The 20,432-nt window shown below is 39.2% G+C and overlaps 1 protein-coding gene across 6 annotated transcripts in view; it reads left to right on the top strand.

Moving 5' to 3' along the window:
• The window catches only part of PLD1 (phospholipase D1), a 354,936-nt gene that overhangs the window by 162,123 nt on the left and 172,381 nt on the right, over window positions 1–20,432 (top strand). For 5 of the 6 annotated variants that reach the window (XM_053572730.1, XM_053572727.1, XM_053572726.1 and 2 more), the window contains 3 exons: window positions 13,426–13,536; window positions 16,971–17,171; window positions 18,167–18,371. In XM_053572730.1, the coding sequence (XP_053428705.1) occupies window positions 13,426–13,536; window positions 16,971–17,171; window positions 18,167–18,371 (517 nt within the window). The remainder of the gene's footprint in view (window positions 1–13,425; window positions 13,537–16,970; window positions 17,172–18,166; window positions 18,372–20,432) is intronic. The other variant, XM_053572729.1, reaches the window with a different exon arrangement.

Below are 20,432 nucleotides of genomic sequence, written 5' to 3'. Positions count from 1 at the left end.
GTTACACCCAAAATATCTCTATAATCCTCCATGGTTGATGTATTTTCAGTTCCACTCTTTTTCAAAATCACTTTTACTATCAGATTCTATGACATTTCCTTTTTGCCATTTTTTGTGCTCTAATATCAGATTCACAACTGTCTTCTGATAAACTGTCATTTTCCAGGTCACTACGAAATATTTCAAAATCACTTGAACAGTCAGATAAAGCATCCGCATATAATTTACTGAAAAATTCTTCACCATTACAATCCATCATAGTTGAAATTTTTGCAATACTAGAATTATGATAAAAATCAGAATATCTAGAAATAACCTTTTTATAATAAAGTGAACACAACTGAAAATGATCAAGAAAGCTCTTACAATATTCTACATTGCCCTGTGTTTTAAAAATTGTAATAGCTAACACAAGTGCAAACATGACTTAACTCTAGTTAGTCAATAACTTTTGGACATGAAAACACAAGTTAACTCATGACTGATTAACAGTGTGTTAAAGATGAATTTCTCAGTGGTACATTTAGAGGAACTGGTCTTCCTTGATCCCACTACACCATATTATTACTTTTGTCAGAAACTTCTTAACACTCAGATCATTCTAAACTGATGTTTCATATACATAATCAGTGTGTCACATAAATAATGTAGGGATTTTTTTGTTTTTTTTTTTTTTTTGCAGTTTTTGGCTGGGGCTGGATTTGAACCCACCACCTCTGGCATATGGGGCTGGTGCCCTACTCCTTTGAGCCACAGGTACCACCCATAAATAAAGTAGTTTTCTGAAAGCCACACACTAGCTTTGGAAGTATGTGGTTGAAACATAATACTTACTTTTTTTTTTCATTGGCAGGTCCCAGGGGTTCACAAGATTGATTAAAATAAATGTTTTTCTTTTTCTTCTGATTGAACAGGTTTTTAAAGAGGACTCTAGGAAGCATTTTGCCGTATTGCCAAAATAAAGGCATACATAATGTCTATTTCTTTCTTTTTTTTTTTTTTCATTGTTGGGGATTCATTGAGGGTACAATAAGCCAGGTTACACTGATTGCATTTGTTAGGTAAAGTCCCTCTTGCAATCATGTCTTGCCCCCGAAAGGTGTGGCACACACCAAGACCCACCCCCCTCCCTCCTTCCCTCTCTCTCCTTTTCCTTTCTCCACTCCTCACTCCTTCTTTCTCTCTCTGCTCTCCCCTTCTCCCCCACCCACCGTGACCTTAATTGTCATTAATTGTCCTCATATTGAAATTGAGTTCATAGGATTCATGCTTCTCCATTCTTGTGATGCTTTACTAAGAATAATGTCTTCCACTTCCATCCAGGTTAATACGAAGGATGTAAAGTCTCCAGTTTTTTTAATGGCTGAATAGTATTCCATGGTGTACATATACCACAGCTTGTTAATCCATTCCTGGGTTGGTGGGCATTTAGGCTGTTTCCACATTTTGGCAATTGTAAATTGAGGTGCAATAAACAGTCTTTTGCAAGTGTCCTTATGATAAAAGGATTTTTTTCCTTCTGGGTAGATGCCCAGTAATGGGATTGCAGGATCAAATGGGAGGTCTAGCTTGAGGTTTCTCCATACTTCCTTCCAGAAAAGGTGGTAATAGTTTGCAGTCCCACCAGCAATGTAAAAGTGTTCCCTTCTCTCCAAATCCACACCAGCACCTGCAGTTTTGAGATTTTGTGTGTGGGCCATTCTCGCTGGCATTAGATGGTATCTCAGGGTGGTTTTGATTTGCATTTCTCTAATAGATGGGGATGATGAAAATTTTTTCATATGTTTGCTAGCCCTTCATCTGTCTTCTTTAGAAAAGGTTCTATTCATGTCTCTTGCCCATTAATATATGGGATTGTTGGCTTTTTTCATGTGGATTAATTTGAGTTCTCTATAGATCCTAGTTATCAAGCTCTTGTCTGATTCAAAATATGCAAATATCCTTTCCAATTGTGTAGGTTGTCTATTTTCTTTGGTTATTGTCTCCTTAGCTGTACAGAAGCTTTTCAGTTTAATGAAATCCCATTTGTTTATTTTTGTTGTTGCAATTGCCATGGCAGTCTTCTTCCTGAAGTCTTTCCCAGGCCAATATCTTCCAGTGATTTTCCTCTGCTTTCTTTGAGGATTTTTATTGTTTCATGCCTTAAATTTAAGTCCTTTATCCATCTTGAATCAATTTTTGTGAGTGGGGAAAGGTGTGGGTCCAGTTTCAGTCTTTTACATGTAGACATCCAGTTCTCCCAACACCATTTATTGAATAGGGAGTCTTTCCCCTAACGTATGTTTTTGTTTGGTTTATCAAAGATTAGGTGGTTGTAAGATGTTGGTTTCATTTCCTGGTTTTTTATTCGATTCCAAATGTCTATGTCTCTATTTTTGTGCCAGTACCATGCTATCTTGACCATTATGGCTTTGTAGTATAGCCTAAAATCTGGTATGGTGATGCCCCAGCTTTATTTTAATTACTAAGAACTGCCTTAGCTATACGGGGTTTTTTCTGGTTCCATACAAAGTGTAGAATCATTTTCTCCAAATCTTGAAAATACGATGTTGGTATTTTAATAGGAATGGCATTGAATAGGTAGATTGCTTGGGAAGTATAGACATTTTAACAATGTTGATTCTTCCCAGCCATGAGCATGTATGTTCTTCCATTTTTTAATATCCTCTGCTATTTCCTTTCTGCGGATTTCATAATATTCTTTATAGAGGTCCTTCACCTCCTTCGTTAGGTATATTCCTAGGTATTGCATTTTCTTTGAAACTATGGTGAAGGGAGTCGTGTCCTTAATTAGCTTCTCATCTTCACTGTTATTGGCGTATACAAAGGCTATTGACTGTGGACATTGATTTTATATCCTGAAACATGACTGTATTTTTTGATGACTTCTAGGAGTCTTGTGGTTGAGTCTTTGGGGTTCTCTAAGTATAAGATCATGTCGTCAGCAAAGAGGGAGAGTTTGACCTCCTCTGCTCCCATTTGGATTCCCTTTATTTCCTTCTCTTACCTAATTGTATTGGCTAGAACTTCCAGCACTATGTTGAATAGTAAAGGTGACAGAGGACAACCTTGTCTGTTACCAGTTCTAAGAGGAAAACCTTTCAGTTTTACTCCATTCAGTAAAATAATAACTGTGAATTTGTCAAAGGTAGCTTCAATCAGTTTCAGAAATGTGCTACCTGTGCCTATACTCTTCAGTGTTCTAGTTAGAAAAGGATGCTGGATTTTATCGAATGCTTTTTCTGCATCTATTGAGAGGATCATATGGTCTTTATTTTTGCCTCTGTTAATATGGTGGATATGTTTATGGACTTGCATATGTTAAACCAGCCTTGCATGACCGGGATGAAACCTATTTCTTCATGACGTATTACTTTTTTGATGATAAGCTATAATCTATTGGCTAGGATTTTGTTAAGAATTTTTGCATCTATATTCATGAGTAAAATTGGTCTGAAATTCTCCTTTTTAGTTGGGTCTTTTCCTGGTTTTGGTATCAGGGTGATGTTTGCTTCATAGAACGTGTTGGGGAAGATTCCTTCCTCCTCAATTTTTTGGAATAATTTCTACAGTATGGGAATAAGCTCCTTGAAGGTTTGATAGAATTCTGGTGTAAAGCCATCTGGACCAGGGCATTTTTTTGTTGGAAGGTTTTTTATTGTTTCTTTAATCTCCGTACATGAAATTGATCTGTTCAGGACTTCTATTTCTTCCTGGCTAAGTCTAGGGAGAGGGTGTGATTCTCAACAATTACCATTTATTTCACATTATCAAATTCCTGGGCATAGAGTTTCTGGTAGTATTCAGAAATGATCTCTTGTATCTCTGTGGGATCAGTTGTTATTTCCTCTTTATCATTTCTGATTGAGGTTACTAGAGATTTTACTTTTCTATTTCTAGTTAGTCTGGCCAAAGGTTTATCTATTTTATTTATTTTTCACAAAACCAACTCCTTGTTTCATTAATTTTGAGTGAATCTTTTTTTATTTTTCATTAATTGAGTGAATCTTTTCTTTTTTCAATTTCATTGATCTCTGATTTGATTTTGGATATTTCTTTTCTTCTACTGGGTTTAGGCTTAGATTATTCTTCTTTTTCCAATTCCATAAGATGGTTTGTGAGGTTGCTGATGTGCTCTCTTTCTGTTTTTTGCATGTAGGCATCTAAAGCGATAAATTTTCCTCTTTAAACTGCTTTTGCAGTATCCCACAGGTTTTGGTAGCTTGTGTCTTCATTGTTGTTATGCTCAAGGAAGTTAATGATTTCCTCTTTTATTTCTTCCTGCACCCATCTGTCATTCAACAGAAGGTTGTTTAATTTCCATGCCTTTATGTGGGGTTGAACATTTTTGTTATAGTTGAGTTCCACCTTTAGTGCCTTATGGTCTGAGAAGATACAAGGTAAAATTTCAATTCTTTTGATTCCATTGAGGTTTGTTTTGTGTCCTAGGATATGATCAATTTTGGAGAATGTTCCATGGGGTAATGAAAAGAATGTATATTCTTTATCTTCGGGATCGAGTGTTCTACATGTGTCTATCAAGCACAGTTGTTCTAGGGTCTCATTTAAATCTCTTATCTTTGTTTAATTTCTGTTTAGAGGATCTGTCCAGCTCTGTAAGAGGAGTGTTAAAGTCCCTGTTATTATAGTAGTATCGGATATCATATTGCTCAGACTGAGTAAGGTCTGTTTCAAGAATCTGGGAGCATTTAAATTGGGTGCATAAATATTTAGAATTGAAACGTCTTCTTGTTGTATTTTTCCCTTAACCAATATAAAGTGACCATGTTTGTCTTTTTTGACTTTAGTTGCTTTAAATTTACATGTATCTGAAAATAAGATTACAACTCCTCTTTTCTTCTGAATTCCATTTGCCTGAAAAATTGTCTTCCAACCCTTGACTTGGAGTTTTAATTTGTCTCTTAAAGCTAGGTGTGTTTCCTGCAGAGAGCAAATCGATGGCTTGTGTTTTTTAATCCAGTCAGCCAATCTAAGATTCTTCAGTGGGGAACTCAAGCCATTAACTTTATTGAGATAATTGGTAAGTGTGGTAGTGTTCTATTCATCTTATGTTGTGAGAGTCCATTGCTTAGTTTTATCTTTTGCATCAGTGTGGAAGTTAGGTTCTATCCTTTAATTTCTGAGTGCTTACTTTGCTGCTGATCCATTGTGGTGGTCAGTGTGCAGAACAGTTTGAAGTATTTCCTGTAGACCTGGTCTTGTGGCGAATTTCCTCAATGTTTGTATATCAGTAAATGATGTGATTTCTCCATCAATTTTAAAGCTTAGCTTAGCAGGATATAGAATTCTGGGCTGGAAATTGTTCTGTTTTAGTAGATAAAATGTAGATAGATGACCATTGTATTCTTGCTTGGAAAGTTTCATTAGAGAAGTCTGCTGTCACTCTGAAGGATTTGCCCCTGTAGGTCAACTGGCACTTACTCCTGGCAGCTTGCAGAATCTTTTCTTTTGTCTTGACTTTGGACAGGTTCATCACAATGTGTCTTGAAGAAGCTCAGTTAGAGTTCAGGCAAACTGGGGTCCGATATCTCTCTGAAAGGAATGTGTCAGAATCTTTGGTGATATTTGGGAAATTTTCTTTTATAATATTCTCTAGTATGGCTTCCATTCCCCTGGGGCATTCTTCTTCCCCTTCTGGGATTCCTATAACTCATATGTTGGAACGCTTCATACAGTCCCATAATTCTGACAGTGAACGTTCTGCTTTCTCTTCTTTTCTGCCTCTTTAACTATCTGAATTGTCTTAAGAACTTTGTCCTCTACCTCTGAAATCCTTTTTCTGCATGGTCTAACCTGTTCCTGATACTTTCTATTGCATCTTTAAATTCCCTCATTGACTGTTTCAGTTCCTTCAGCTCTGCTATATCCTTTCTATACTCTTCATATTGTTCATCTCTTATTGGATTCTGTTTTTGGATTTCCTTTTGGTTATTTTCCACTTTATTAGCAGTTTCCTTTATTGCTTCAATCATTTCCTTCATTGTTTTCTTTCTTTTTTTTTTTTTTGTGGTTTTTGGCCAGCGCTAGGTTTGAACCCGCCACCTCCGGCATATGGGACCAGCACCCTACTCTTTGAGCCACAGGCAGCGCCATCCTTCATGGTTTTCATGATGTGTATTCTAAATTCTCTTTCTGTCATTCCTAACATTTCTTTGTAGGTAGAATCCTCTGCAGTAGCTACCTCATGGTCCCTTGGAGGGGTTGCTCTGGACTGGTTCTTCATGTTGCCAGTAGTTTTCTGCTGATTCTTCATCATGAATGATTTCTTTTATCTGTTTCCTTGCCCTAATTTTCCTTTCACTTCCTCTTGCTCTTTAAGTTGCCATGCCTGTGGACTAGGGTTTCCATGAGTTCTTTTGGTACAGGACCAGAAGCATGAGGAAGTTGAAGAGCAAGAAGGGAAAAAAAGAAAGAAAGGAAGGAAGGAAGGGGAAAGAGAGAGAAAGGAGAGGGGGTGTGTAAAAGGGAATATTGACAAAAAGAAGAGAGGCACAGAAAGCGGAAGACAGAGCAATATAGGTGTACAGAGCAATATAGGTGTACGGTAGGGTACTTTGACCCAACCTCTGGGGGTACCAGGTTGGGTCATTTCCTTGAGGTCAGCATCTCTTTGCTAACCTGATCGGACACAGTACCCCACCTCCACCAAGTAGAGAGGAAAGACAAAAATGCTATAAATCATACCAAAACAAGCAAACAGAAAACTTTACAGGATAAAATTGGGTGAAAAACCAATAATAGTGGTAGAAACACTAGCAAATATGAAGTTCTAATTGTTGAAAAAGGCAATAATAAGAAATTATATTTAAACTAGAAAAATGGAGAAAGAAAAGAAAAAAGAAAAAGAAAAGAAAAATCTATAGGGAAAAGGTTGAAATTAAAAAACAAAACAATAACAACCACAAAATAACAAAAAAATGAACAAAAAAAAAGCAGTATATATATCTTATTGAATATTGTCTGGACAACAGGTGATCTTCTGGGGTATGAGATGTTAATCACAATGCTCATACAACTCGAGGCCTCTAATGATTTCTCAAACCCCGCAGGGTGGAGACCCTAAATCTCTCTTCAGCTCTCTTAAAAGACATTTTAAACTTCTAAACTTGGCTAAGCAGAAGCTTTCCCAGGAAAGTGCTTGTTGCTGGGATCACTGCTGAAGTGGCTATCCACTTACCCAGTGTGCCAAAACCGATCTCACTCTGCCCCTGAGGGTTAAGGCTATAAGGTGGTTCAGTCCCCACCTTTAGGCTGCTTAGTCACTAGATTACTAGCTCCTGCCCAATCCTTGCTCTATGACCCTGAGGGTGGAGCTTGCCGGGGCAGTTCTCTCACAATGGCTCCTTCCGGCCTACAGCCGAACACTATTAGCTCTATCCGGCTCAGCAGCTCAGTCTGGGGCCCTAAACAACACCCAAAGTTCTCCACACTCCTGCCCAAGCTCTCCCAAGGTAGTTCAACTGAGTGCCAAGTCCAAAAACACCAAAACAGTTCACAGGTAAGGCCTTTCCAGTTTGCAGTCTCACTGCTGCTAAACTTACAGCTGCCAGCAGGATTAGACTGAACAAACACATGGAACCACTTGCCAGTTTTCCACTGCTTTTGTCTTCCTCTTGGGGTCCAGAAGTCTCTTGATGACTCCCTGTGGCCTCAAAGGGATGATTATAGGCAGATCCCACCAGCCAGAGATGCTTGGAGTCTTGTCTCCCCAGACTCACGGGGCCCAGTTGCAAGGAAACTGTTACTTGGTCACCATCTTGCTCCACCCTGCACATAATGTCTATTTCTTAAGAAAAAAATACAATATTTTGTTTCTCTGGTAATAACCATGTTGATACTTCCTATTTTGGGGAGGCTTCTATAGGATATATTACCATTTAAAATAGTATAAAGCCAGTTTTGAGTGGCAGATTGTTTACAACTCCATGAAATCAGCATCTCAGGAATTTCCACAGTCTGCACTTATCCACTATGAGGTGAGATAAGTGCATCATAGTTATGGTAACCATGTCTGTCCTTGAACCCCAGTCCTGTAGATTTCAACCCTAGATATACATGGTATTTCTTTTTTTTTTTTTCAAACCCAACCCGGGGCTGGGTTTGAACCCACCATCTCCAGCATATGGGGCTGGCGCCCTACTCCTTTGAGCCACAGGCACCACCCTACATGGTATTTCTTATGCAACTTACACTAAAGGGATCCTCAGGTGCAGTAACCTGGAGACTAATAGGAAAACTTTTAAGTCCTCGGGGGAACTTGTCTTCATGTTGATTTCTTCCTTTGCTAGACCACAGGTGTGCTCTAGAGTTGCAGTGACCAATAAGAGGGAAAGATGTCCAGGTTTGAGAAACAAGATAGTAACCACATCTCTGCACAGAAAACCAAACAGTCGTATCAATGTGGTGGCACAGAATGGCTTTCTGGGAAAGGAGATGGTATCATCCACATTTCAGGAATGTACTTAGGCAAAATTGATTTTTTTTTTTTTGCAGTTTTTGGCTGGGGTTGGGTTTGAACCCGCCACCTCCGGCATATGGGGTCGGTGCCCTACTCCTTTGAGCCACAGGCACCACCCCAAAATTGATATTTTTTTTAAAAAGGCACATTGGCTTGGCGCCCATAGCTCAGTGGTTAGGGCGTTGGCCACGTACACTGAGGCTGGTGGGTTCAAACCTGGCTGGAGCCTGCTAAACACCAATGAAAATTACAACAAAAAAAAATAGCTGGGCGTTGTGACCAGCGCCTGTAGTCCCACCTACTTGGGAGGCTGAGGCAAGAGAATTGTTTAAGCCCAATTGTCTTCAGGTTGATTTCTTCCTCTCCTAGACCACAGGCATGCTCTAGAGTTGCAATGAGTGACCAGTAAGAGGGGGAGGTTTGAGAAACAGAGGTTGAGGTTGCTGTGAGCTGTGATGCCATGGCATTCTACTGAGGGCGACATAGTGAGACTGTCTCAAAAAAAAAAAGGCACGTGAGTGTGTGTGTTTATGTGTATGTATAAGAGGGCACACGCACACTTGAGACAGGTCTTGCTCTGTCTTCTGGGCTGGTGTGCTGTGGCTTCCTCACAGCTCACAGCAACCTCAGACTCCAGGCATTAAGTAATCCTCCTGCCTCAGCCTCCCAAATGGCTGGGACTACAGGCACCAACCAAAACGTCCTAGTTTGTTTATTTTTCATAGAGACAGGGTCTCATCCTCAGGGTGGTATCAAGCTCCCGGCCCCAACTGATCCTTGGCTTCCCAAAGTGTAAGGATTTCAGATGTGAGCCACTGTGCCCTGTACAAACAAGCTTTAGAGCTCTTATGTGCTACCTGAGTTTATATTTTTAATTTTATTTTTTGATTTTTTGGTGCCTGATGTTAAATGGTGAGGATACTATTTCCTTTATCCTTTACTTTTAATTTCCCTAATACAAGACACCCTCTGGGGAAGTTTTTGGCAAGGGATAAAAATCACTGATTATCAGGGTGGCTCCTGTGGCTCAAAGGAGTAGGGTGCCGGCCCCATATGCCGGAGGTGGCGGGTTCAAACCCAGCCCTGGCAAAAAAACTGCAAAAAAAATTATTGATTATCCTGGGGATTGGAGGGTGAGCTACCTTCAGGCAGGAGACAAATGTGGCTGCATTTAGAAAATATTTTGACCACACTACTTGAAACAATCAGAGAAAAAACTGGCTAAGAAACACAGTCTCTTTTATTTCCACTATAAAAAATTTTATTTTTTATTATCTTCCCATGTATTTTGTATATCTAAAGGCACCTAAAATTCATACTGTTGATAGTGTTAGGTCTGCTGTACTTGGTGAGAAACTAATTAGGAAAGAGGACTGAACTTTTGTGAATCTTCTGAAATTCATGTTTCATCAAGTTTATTCTCTGGAAACTGTGAGTCAGTTGAGTTCAACAGAGATAAGAATCCTGGCATTGCACAGTGAACTCCTGGCCATCTGTTTTGCTACTTCTATTGATACTTTTACTTCCCTTTGCTACCAAAAGGCAATTTCCCCAGAGGCACTAAAAGGCATTAGTAAACAATGAGATGTTTCAAAAGGTATATTTTTAAAATAACAGTATTAACATCAGTTCTTTTTTTAAAGTTGGCTTTCACTTTGCAGAAATATTTCCCACATTATATATAAAACTCTGCTTTTACAACCCAGCAAATGTCTTCATTCCCAAGGAATGATTTTCCTTTGTTTTATAGTTAGTTAATGATAGTGTTACAATGCCTTGACTAAAAGAAGAGAAACTTACTGTTTTGTAAGGATGTATCAGGTATTAATAAATGGAGAGTGGTAATTTAACCCTTAATTAGTGTTACCATCTCTATTATTTCAAAAACCTGTCAGTTATGGAGGTAAATGGAAACCTGCAGGATTCAGGCCAAGTTCCTAACTTGCAACCAACACCCTTCATGAGTAAAACAGATGAATCATGATGAAAGATGTCAGGTATGATGTTCTATAACTTAAGTTAAAATTTTAGGTTTTACATTTTGTATCAAATCTGTTAATTGGACACTATGTTTTGTAACCATTATTCGGCACTGAATCTTAAAATAGCAAATAGCAAAACAGATCAGAACCATAGAAGCAAAAATAAATGGTCTTCTATTAAATTGTTTTCCTTTGGAGCCCTCCATCTGTCAGTGGCTCATTTTAGACCATCAAAATTAATCTGTTCACTCCCTGCCTACTTTCCCTTTCTTATTTCATTACTCAAAACTGTACTTACATACTTGATTGTGATAGTCATTGCATAATTATAATAAATAATACTTCTCAAAGGCTATGTGTTAACTAGAGAAATAGTATGACATATAAATTCTTTTTGAGCCTATATTAACTCAGAGCAAAGGTGGGTTTTCTCCAAGTACTCAAATCTAACTGCACAGCCGAATGTAAAAGCTAGTGTGTCCCTCTACAAATGTGCACACTTTTCAGATATTACTAATACCAATAAAGAGAATATTTCAAAGTGATGTGTTCTTATAAGAATTTTAAAAGCCAAAAAATGCTTCTGAGTATTAGTAGAACAATATTAGAGAATTGTACATGTGTTTGGTTTGCTCCAAAATCTTATATCCTGTGATCTAGAACCTAAAAATATTAACTCTTAGGTTATTTCACATTGTATAGCATTGCAGCATTTTTCAGTTCAACCCAGTAAGATTTCTTAAATTTGATTCAGATTTCCATTATAAACAATGAGTAATCACCATAGATTATTAATTTACATTATAACTAAATTAATCCTTGTCATTTTAGTTTATTATATACAGCTGATCTGTGATAGCTAGAAAGTATTATGGAAAAATTCTTGCCCTTAATTGCTGGGATATTTAATGTCAAGTTATAATTTAGACACATAATCCTACATGCATGCTACACATTTCACAGCTGCTGGGTAAAATGAATCCAAATTCAGATGGTACAAACTGCACAGAAATACAGAGGATTCAAACCTAAAAAGTAAAAAAAAAAAAAGAAAGAAAAGAAAAACATTCACAAAGTGGGAGTCAATTGGACAGTCTACTGGAGGAAATATGTGGTGAAGTGTGTATTGGTATGTTGGAGGGGACCCATGCACATGAGTATGGAGGGGGAGGAGCCTTTTGATGTGGGTTTGGGGGGGGTCCATGCACATGAGTAAGGAGGGGGAGGAGCCTTGTGGTGTGGGTTGGGGGGGTCCATGCAGATGAGTATGGAGGGGGAGGAGCCTTGTGGTGTGGGTTGGAGGGGGTCCATGCACATGAGCAGGGAGAGGAAGGAGCCTTGTGGTGCGGGTTGGGGGGGTCCATGCACATTAGCAGGGAGGGGGAGGAGCCTTGTGGTGTGAGTTAGGGGAGTCCAGCAGAAGAGCAGGGAGGGAGAGGAGCTTTGGAGTGTGAGTTGGAGGGGGTCCATGCAGAAGAACAGGGAGAGGGAGGAGCCTTGTGATGTGAGTTGGAGGGGGGTCCATGCACATAAGCAGGAGGGGGATCAATACTGAAGAGCAGAGAGCGGGAGGAGCCTTGTGGTGTGGGTTGAAGGGGGGTGCATGCACATGAGCAGGGAGGGGGAGGAGCCTTGTGGTGTGGAAAAGGTTACCCTGGGCGAGAAATCTGTCACCAGCCAGAGCTAGGATGGAAATTACTAGTGCTTTTCTGTACTGCCTGCTACTGACAATGCCTTTTCGATGATTAATGGCAATAAGGGTTTTGATACAGCATGTTAGAGTCTCCCAGGCACTTTTGATTTAATTTGGCCACATGTAATGGTTCATATTAGCCTTATAGATTTTCTTTTTGATCAAAGGTTTATGGATGGATCAATGTTAATTTGTATGTCTGTTTTATACTAAGTCTCTGCTAAAACTCGGGCAGAATTTTTGAATACTAGACAAGCTTACTTTTAAAGAAGTCTTTTCACTAGTGAAATAAGTATTAATGATCTAATTTTGAATTATGAGGATGAACCAACACATTCATCTTTGAAAATTAAGAAATTTTTCTCCACTTAAATATTAGCTTTTGTCAATGAAGAGAAATTTTATGACTACCTCGATCGCCCTGTGCATCTCTTCATGTGTATCTTTTGTAATGTCTTTTATAATAAACTAGCAAAATATGTTAAAATAAAAAAAAAAACAATGCCCCTTAAACATTTAAGGGATATTTAGCCTAATTTGCTGCATCAAAGTTTCTTATCACTGTTATTTCAGCTAATTGAGGTACAATGTTAAGTAAACACACAGAAAACTCTAATCTTGTAACCTTGCAGGCCAGTTGGGCCAATCAGGTCAAAACTCAAAAATCAGATCAATGACAAGTGTTTGGGAATGTTAAAAGCTGTACAACTATCCAACACTTTTGTTCTGGATCTATAATTAGTCAAATGTTGACACTCTTTCTTGGGATAAGTTGTAAAAATGAAAGGGAGATAAATTTTTTGTTTTTGACATTTGTGTTTCAGTGCACACTTATGTGTCACCTCTTTGTATGGCTTTTTTCTTTTTCTTTTTTTTTTTTGGAGACAGAGTCTCACTCTATCACCCTGGGGACAGTGCCATGGCGTCACAGCTCACAGCAGCCCCAACATTCTAAGCTCAAGCCATTCTCCTGCCTCAGCTTATTGAGGGACTACAGGTGCCTGCCACAATGCCCAGCTAGTTTTTCTATTTTTAGTAGAGACAGGGTCTCACTCTTGCTCAGGCTGGTCTTGAACTCCTGAGCTCAAGCAACCTACCTACCTCAGCCTCCCAGAGTGCTCAGATTACAGGTGTGCCCAGCCATCTTTTTTCATTATTTTATTGTACTTGTTTATAAAAAAAGTCAGAAAGTGCAATGCACAGAAGGGAGAAAAAAAAAACGGACATCACAGTTTCCTTCCAAGATGCTCCCTGTGCTTTCTTTGTGACAGCAACAAGGGGTGAGGATCTTCATCATGCTGTACAAAGAGGTGGAACTTGCTCTTGGAATCAACAGCGAGTACAGCAAGAGGACGTTAATGCGTCTGCACCCCAACATAAAGGTACTCAGGTCAATCCTAGTGGCCAGTGTTTTTTCCATATTATTCTGCAGGAGGTTTTCATATATGTTTTGCTGTGGACAATGATAATCTGTAGAATTCCCTCGTGTATTTGCTCAGAAATAAAATAAAATATTATACAGGATATCCCAAAGTTCAGCCCACATAGGAAAAATTAATAAACTCATATTTTATATTACATTATATTTTTATATGTTTTATATTTATATATCAACACATGGAGAAATATTTTGTAAATATTTCATAATATTTTGTAAAGAATGTTTTGTAGGGCGGCGCCTGTGGGCTCAGTGAGTAGGGCGCTGGCCCTATATGCTGAGGGTGGTGGGTTCAAACCCAGCCCCGGCCAAACTGTAACAAAAAAATAGCCGGGCGTTGTGGTGGGCGCCTGTAGTCCCAGCTGCTCGGGAGGCTGAGGCAAGAGAATCGTGTAAGCCCAAGAGTTAGAGGTTGCTGTGAGCCGTGTGATGCCACAGCACTCTACCCAAGGGCGGTACAGTGAGACTCTGTCTCTACAAAAAAAAAAAAAAAAAAGAATGTTTTGTAAATAAAGGTACAGTTAGTTAGCTACTCCCATTTTCCCAATGCATGTATGGCGACCTTTGGAACCTTCCTGTATGTTCTGATTAGACTCCCTACATTGAGGGGAATTGGCAGTCACATTCTTGTTTCTCTGACCCTGATAATTGAAGGTGACAATTTACCAAGAAAACTTTTTGTAGCTGTTTTAATATTCAAGAGCCCTATCAAGTGCTCACACTTCTCATTAGGGCCACCCTAGAACTTCTTAGATGTGATCCTTCTATGACATCTCCCATTACTGATAGCAGCAGAGAGATCTCCTGTGGGATTTAAAGTGCTTTTTATTTTCCTTGGAAATCAAAAGAACTTAGCATAAAACCTAAAACTTATCAGTAAATATTACCCAATCATTGCAGTAAAAAAATTAATGCATTTACTAAATCTTCAGCAAACTTAAAATATATAACAATTGAGTGTTTCACTTGGTTAAAAAAAATGAAAATGATCTTCTCCCAGAGAATGAGTTATTGAGTTTCATAATTAATAAACATTCATTCACCAAATTTCTATTACATATCTTCTGAGGATATAATTTTGTAACATCCACAACTGAAAGGGGAGAGGAGGGAGCAGTGGAAAGAGTGGGGTTTGCATGCTATTGCAGTTAAGCTGGAATAAATTCAAATTGCAGTCATACAACTGTGGGATGTTAAATGTAATCCCCATCACACTCACAAAAAGAAATAGCTATAGAATATACACAAAAAGAAATGAGAAAAGAATTTAAACATTTCACTATAAAAACATCAACTAAACACAAAAGAAGACAGAAGTACAGGAAATGAGGGACTAAAAAAGCTGTAAGGCTTATAGAAAAAAATACCAAAATGATAGTAATAAGTCCCAGCCTATCGATAATTACTTTAAATGTAAATGGATTGAATTCTCTAATCAAAAGACAGAGATTGGTAGAATGGATTTATTCTTATAAAAACATGACCTCTCTGTGTGGTATCTACAAGGGACTTGCCCTAGATGCAAAGACACAAAGTAGGAAGGGAAAGATGGAAGGGGTATTCCATATAAGTAGTAACCAGAAGAGAGTAGGGGTGGCTAAATTAATACCAGGCAAAGGAGATTTTAAGGGAAAAAAGATTATAAGACACAAAGAAGGACATTATGTATTAATAAAAGGTTATATTCCTTAGGAGGATATAGAATTATAAACATTGATGTGCCTAATAACAGACCATCAAAATACATGAAATAAAAACTGACAGGATTGAAGGGATAAGAAGATAGTTTCACAGAAACAGTTGGAGACTCCACACCCCACACTCAATAATGGATAGAACAACCAGACAGAAGATAAATAAGGAAATAAAGAGTCTGAACATCAGAACAAACTAACTAGACCCAATGGACATGTGCAGGACATCCTACCCAGTAACAACAGGACACATTGCCTTCTCACATGCATGTGGGGCATTTTCCAAAAGACCATCTGTTAGCCTGTAAAATAAGTTCTAATAGATTTTAAAAGGTAGATATCATACAAATATCTGTCTCAGTATAAGAGGATGAAGTTAAAGACCAATAACAGAACAAAAACTAGATAATTCACAGATTTGTGGGAATTAAATAACACACTGTTAAACCATGGATCAAAGATAAATCACAAGGAAAATATCAAATACCTACATCTAAATGAAATAATACACCAAAATTTGGCACATCCCAAAAGCAATCCAAAGGGGGGCATTTATAGATGTAAATAACTTTGCAACTTTAGAAACTAGAAAAAGAAGAACAAACTAAGCCTAAGGCTAGCAGAAGAAAGGAAACCAAGGGTAACTAGAATATCAAGGAAACCAAAGGTTGGTTCTTTGAAAAGATCAACAATTGACAAAAGACTCCAACTTACTAAAATCAGGAATGAAAGTGGGGGCAATTACTACCAATTCTACAGAAATAAAAAGTATCCTAAGAGATTAAACAGTTGTACAACAAAAAATAGACAATCTAAACAGCCCTACGACTAGTAAAGAAACTGATAAGCAATTAAAAATGTCCAATAAAAGAAAAGTCCAGTCTCTGAGAACTTCACCAGTTAATTCTGCCACACACGTGAAGGACAGCTGACATCAATCATTCTTAAACTTCTTCAAAAACTGAAGAGGAGGAAAGATTCTCTAACTCATTAAGTGTATTCTTGAAAATAGTTAAGGTAGTAAATTTATGTTATGTGTATCTTACCACAATTTAAAAATGTGTTATTTTAAAAAGTAGTCGCTGAAGTTTTTGTTATTGTTCTACTAAAAGGCATATGAAAATAGAATAGGTCAGCCTAGGGTCATTTGGAGAATTCTATTTGAAAGCAGAAAGTTACTAGCTTCTCAAAGTAACTTTTAAATAAAGAGCTGACAAAAGATCCATATGTCTATATTTGTATGCTTCCTGTTTCAACCCAAAAGCTGTCAAGATATCAACATATAATAATTATTTTAAAATTCCCAGAGATAAATATTGGTTAAATACTTTTATAGTTTATTTTTAATACCAAATACAGCACATTCTTTATCGGAGGAAGAGGAACCAGCTATGAGATGAAGCTGACTTCCATCTAATGTGTCACCAGACTTCAAGCTAAATGGCACTATCTCCCAAATGCAGTATCTGGTCCTGAGTCGTGGTCCTGAGAAGTAAATAAGGGTCTTCCTGTACTCAGCACTGAGAATAAAGTGAGAAGTTGGGAGATTTTCATTGGTGTACACATTGCACTTTTTGTTATTTGAACTGTAGGAAATGCATTCAGGAGGAAAGCAGACCTTTTTTATTCTGTGAGGAAGGACATTTTAAAAGCATGTGTCACAGTGGGCATTTTCTGTCTCAAGGTGATGAGGCATCCAGACCATGTGTCCTCTAGCGTCTATCTGTGGGCTCATCACGAGAAGCTTGTCATCATCGACCAGTCAGTGGCCTTTGTGGGAGGGATCGACCTGGCGTACGGGAGGTGGGACGACCATGAGCACAGGCTCACGGACGTGGGCAGCGTGAAACGGGTCACTTCAGGAGCCCCTCTGGGCTCTCTCCTGGTAAGTAAACTTCCCTCCATGGGACTTCATGAAATGATCGTAATCTGTGTATGCAGGAGGTATTAGTAGCATGACCAACTGACTGATTGAACAAGAGTTGGTGCCTCCCTGGAGGGGAAGAGCATTGAGTCAAAGGTGAGACAGATCTGGGTCAAATGCCAGCTTCTCTGCCCAGATCTGGGGCTCAACCCCGCTTAGTCTGTTTCTTCTATTGCAAGAAGAGAAAACAGATCCCATAGGCTATCTGCTCATACTCAGCACCTCTGTTTTCCATTAAAATTAAAGATTTTCTATTTGGAAAAAAGCTCATAAACAAAACTGTCATGTGGCAATCAAGATTTAGATTAAATAATGGTAAAAAGCCTTATTGGAAGTAGCTGCCAGGGTTTCAGAGGCTTTTGACTTAAGGACATAGAAAAACAGCATCCTTCAGTGTGGGGTCATTTAGAGGGAATTCTATTTAAGCAAAAAGTGAATAACTTCTCAAAGTACCTTTTAAATCAAGAACTTGTCAGAATGTCTGTGTATCAGTCTACTTGTTATTTTAATTCAGTGGCTGACAAAATATGAATATAATTAATAAAGACTGTAGACTTTAGTTTCATTTACTGCTGGACATGTTGGTGACTTTTCTGGGAAAATAGCAATTGAGTGAGTAGATAACAGGGAAAATGATTAGAGAAGAAACACCGTTCACTTAATGTTTATCAGGGGAAAACTTTCCAGAGCTCCACAGTGACTGTAACTCATATAATTGTATTTGAGATTTGTGTGAAAAGGTTAATTGAAATTAAATGTGAAGAAGGGGCCCATGGCACCATTCATGGTGTTCCTTTGGTAGTGTTTAGGTAGCTCACAGGATCCTCAGACATTCCTGCATGTCTGTCCCAGGGACATCATTTGTAAACATTGATTGTCCCTCTGCTCTGCTTGAATGACAGAAGCACATTGCAGCATATCTTACACACTTTTTAAAAACATGATAATTTTCTCAGGCTGCGACATCAGAGTCTATGGAATCCTTACACCCCAATGAACCTAATAAAAATCTGACCATCCTGAAGAGTGCTGATGACATGGATTCCAGACTGAAAGCTGCGGGAAAGCCCAGGAAGCTCTCCAGATTCAGCCTCTACAGGCAGCTCTACCAGCGCCACCTGCAGGACACAGACAGCGTCACCAGCATGGACAGCACCTCCAGTAAGTCATGACTTCGCTGGAACTTGTCTCAGCCATACTCTGCTCCCCCAGAGCCAGACACTGTATGCCTGGTTTGAACCTCTCTCTATAGTGGAGTAGCAGGAGCAGGGTTGAAAGGTTGCTGTATCACCCTCTTCAAGATCATGCCATGACATGGCTTTGTTTGCCTGGCTTAGAACAGGTTTTATTTTATTTACATAAAACAATCATAACAACCACAATTCATGCTTCCAAGGGCAGCAGAATGATTTGGGGGTTTCTAAAATATGCCAAGCTGTAAAGGAAAATGAAAAGTATTAGATGTGCTTTATAAAATCTTTTTAGAAGAAATTTCATGTCTCTTTCCATCAAGCTTATGTCATCAAATGTAAGATTTTCTACATCTTATAAATTTGCTAGTCTTTTAAAATCTGTCTCTAAAGGCCTTCAACTTTCTGTTATACAGAATACTATGAGTGATTTTATAGTCCTGTCTGGCTGTAAAAATGATCAACTTTGTTTTTCAGTTTAGAAAAGTTGATATATGTGTGTGTGTATATATATGTATATATGTATGTATATATATATATGTGTATTTATTGGTTAAAAAAAGAACATCTCAATTTCTCCAGGTTATTTTAATCACTATAGAAGTCATCAGAATTTAATCCATGGTCTAAAACCCCACTTCAGACTCTTTCGCCCTTGCAGTGAGTCTGAGCAGGGGCTTTCTGGACCCAGCACTGGTAAGTGCTGTGTGAGGTGCAGAGCCTCCGTGCGCTGTAGCTTCCGTCGTGTCTGCCATGTGGGTGGAGTATGTCCAGGCTGTTTTTTGTGTTGTGCAGTTTTCATGCCATGTGTGTTCTGAGAGCGTGCTCTGTGCTAAGTACTGGGTGGTATATCCGACCCCCGCTTCCCGAGAACCTACCCTCTAGCAGTAAAGGTGAAACACACCTGTCACTGAAGAGCACCCAGAACATGCAGCTGCACAGGGCTGCGCGGGAGCTGCCGGGTGGCGGGGGAAGGGGACTTCCTCTGAGACCAACCCAGCACTTGCAACTGCTCAGTGCTGCAGGGGAGCTGTGGGGGAGGACTTCCTCTGAGACCATCCCAGCACATGCTGCTGCTCAGTGCTGCATGGGAGCTGCAGGGGGGAGGGCTTTGTCTGAGACCATCCTGGCACATGCAGCTGAGCAGCACTGCATGAGAGCTGCTGGAGGAGGGCTTCCTCTGAGACCATCCCTGTAACTGAGCAGTGCTGCGCAAGAACTGGGAGGGTGGAGGGAGAGGGGCTTCCTCTGAGACCATCCCAGCACATGCAGCTGAGCAGTGCTGCGTGGGAGCTGTGGAAGGAGGGCTTCCTCTGAGACCATTCAGAGACACTTTCTGAGGAAGGCCATTGAGTTAGGCCTGGAAGTAACTTGACTGGGACAGGAAGACGTTGCAGGTGAAGGAGGTGTGTTGAGCAGAGGTGCTGTGATGGGAAGGCTCCAGCTGCTTCGACAGGTTGGAAAACACATCATTCAGCTAAAACACGGTTTTTGACGTGAGACTAGAAAGATACACGACAGTCATGTTGGGAGTTCAAAATCTGGAAGGCTCTTTAATGGGTAGTATTACACATGCTCTGTGAATCTTCAGTGATTATAATCTAGTAAACTTTTGTAAGAAGATACTTGAATTAATCAGAGTCCAGATTACGGTGAATTAATCAGAGCCCAAAGCCTTATGAAGAAGTATTGGCAACTGATGAGGACTAGGACAGCATAATCTTCATAATAAATAATGACTATAGGAAAATTATTCAGTGATGTTTACTGTGTGAAGACTCTGTTGCTGCCCAAGTGCATGCAGTACTTAGAATAACACCATCTTCTTACACGTGAGGAGCGTGAGAAACTCAGAGTTAGAGATGAGGAAACTCAGAGATTGTGAGTGACTTGCCAAGTGAAGTTCTACCTCTTCAGGCTCCAATGCTCAGGATTCAGATATGCGATTCAGGAGGAATACAGGTCACTGCATCATGATCTTTTTGGCTAGAACCCAAGGCCAAGCTTCTCATGTACTGTTGAGGAGATGAGG

This window comes from Nycticebus coucang, chromosome 20 (genome assembly GCF_027406575.1).
Source record: "Nycticebus coucang isolate mNycCou1 chromosome 20, mNycCou1.pri, whole genome shotgun sequence".
NCBI classification, from domain to species: domain Eukaryota; kingdom Metazoa; phylum Chordata; class Mammalia; order Primates; family Lorisidae; genus Nycticebus; species Nycticebus coucang.
The sequence above is the reverse complement of the archived record's forward strand: the minus strand, read 5'-3'. Positions and strand labels throughout refer to the sequence as shown.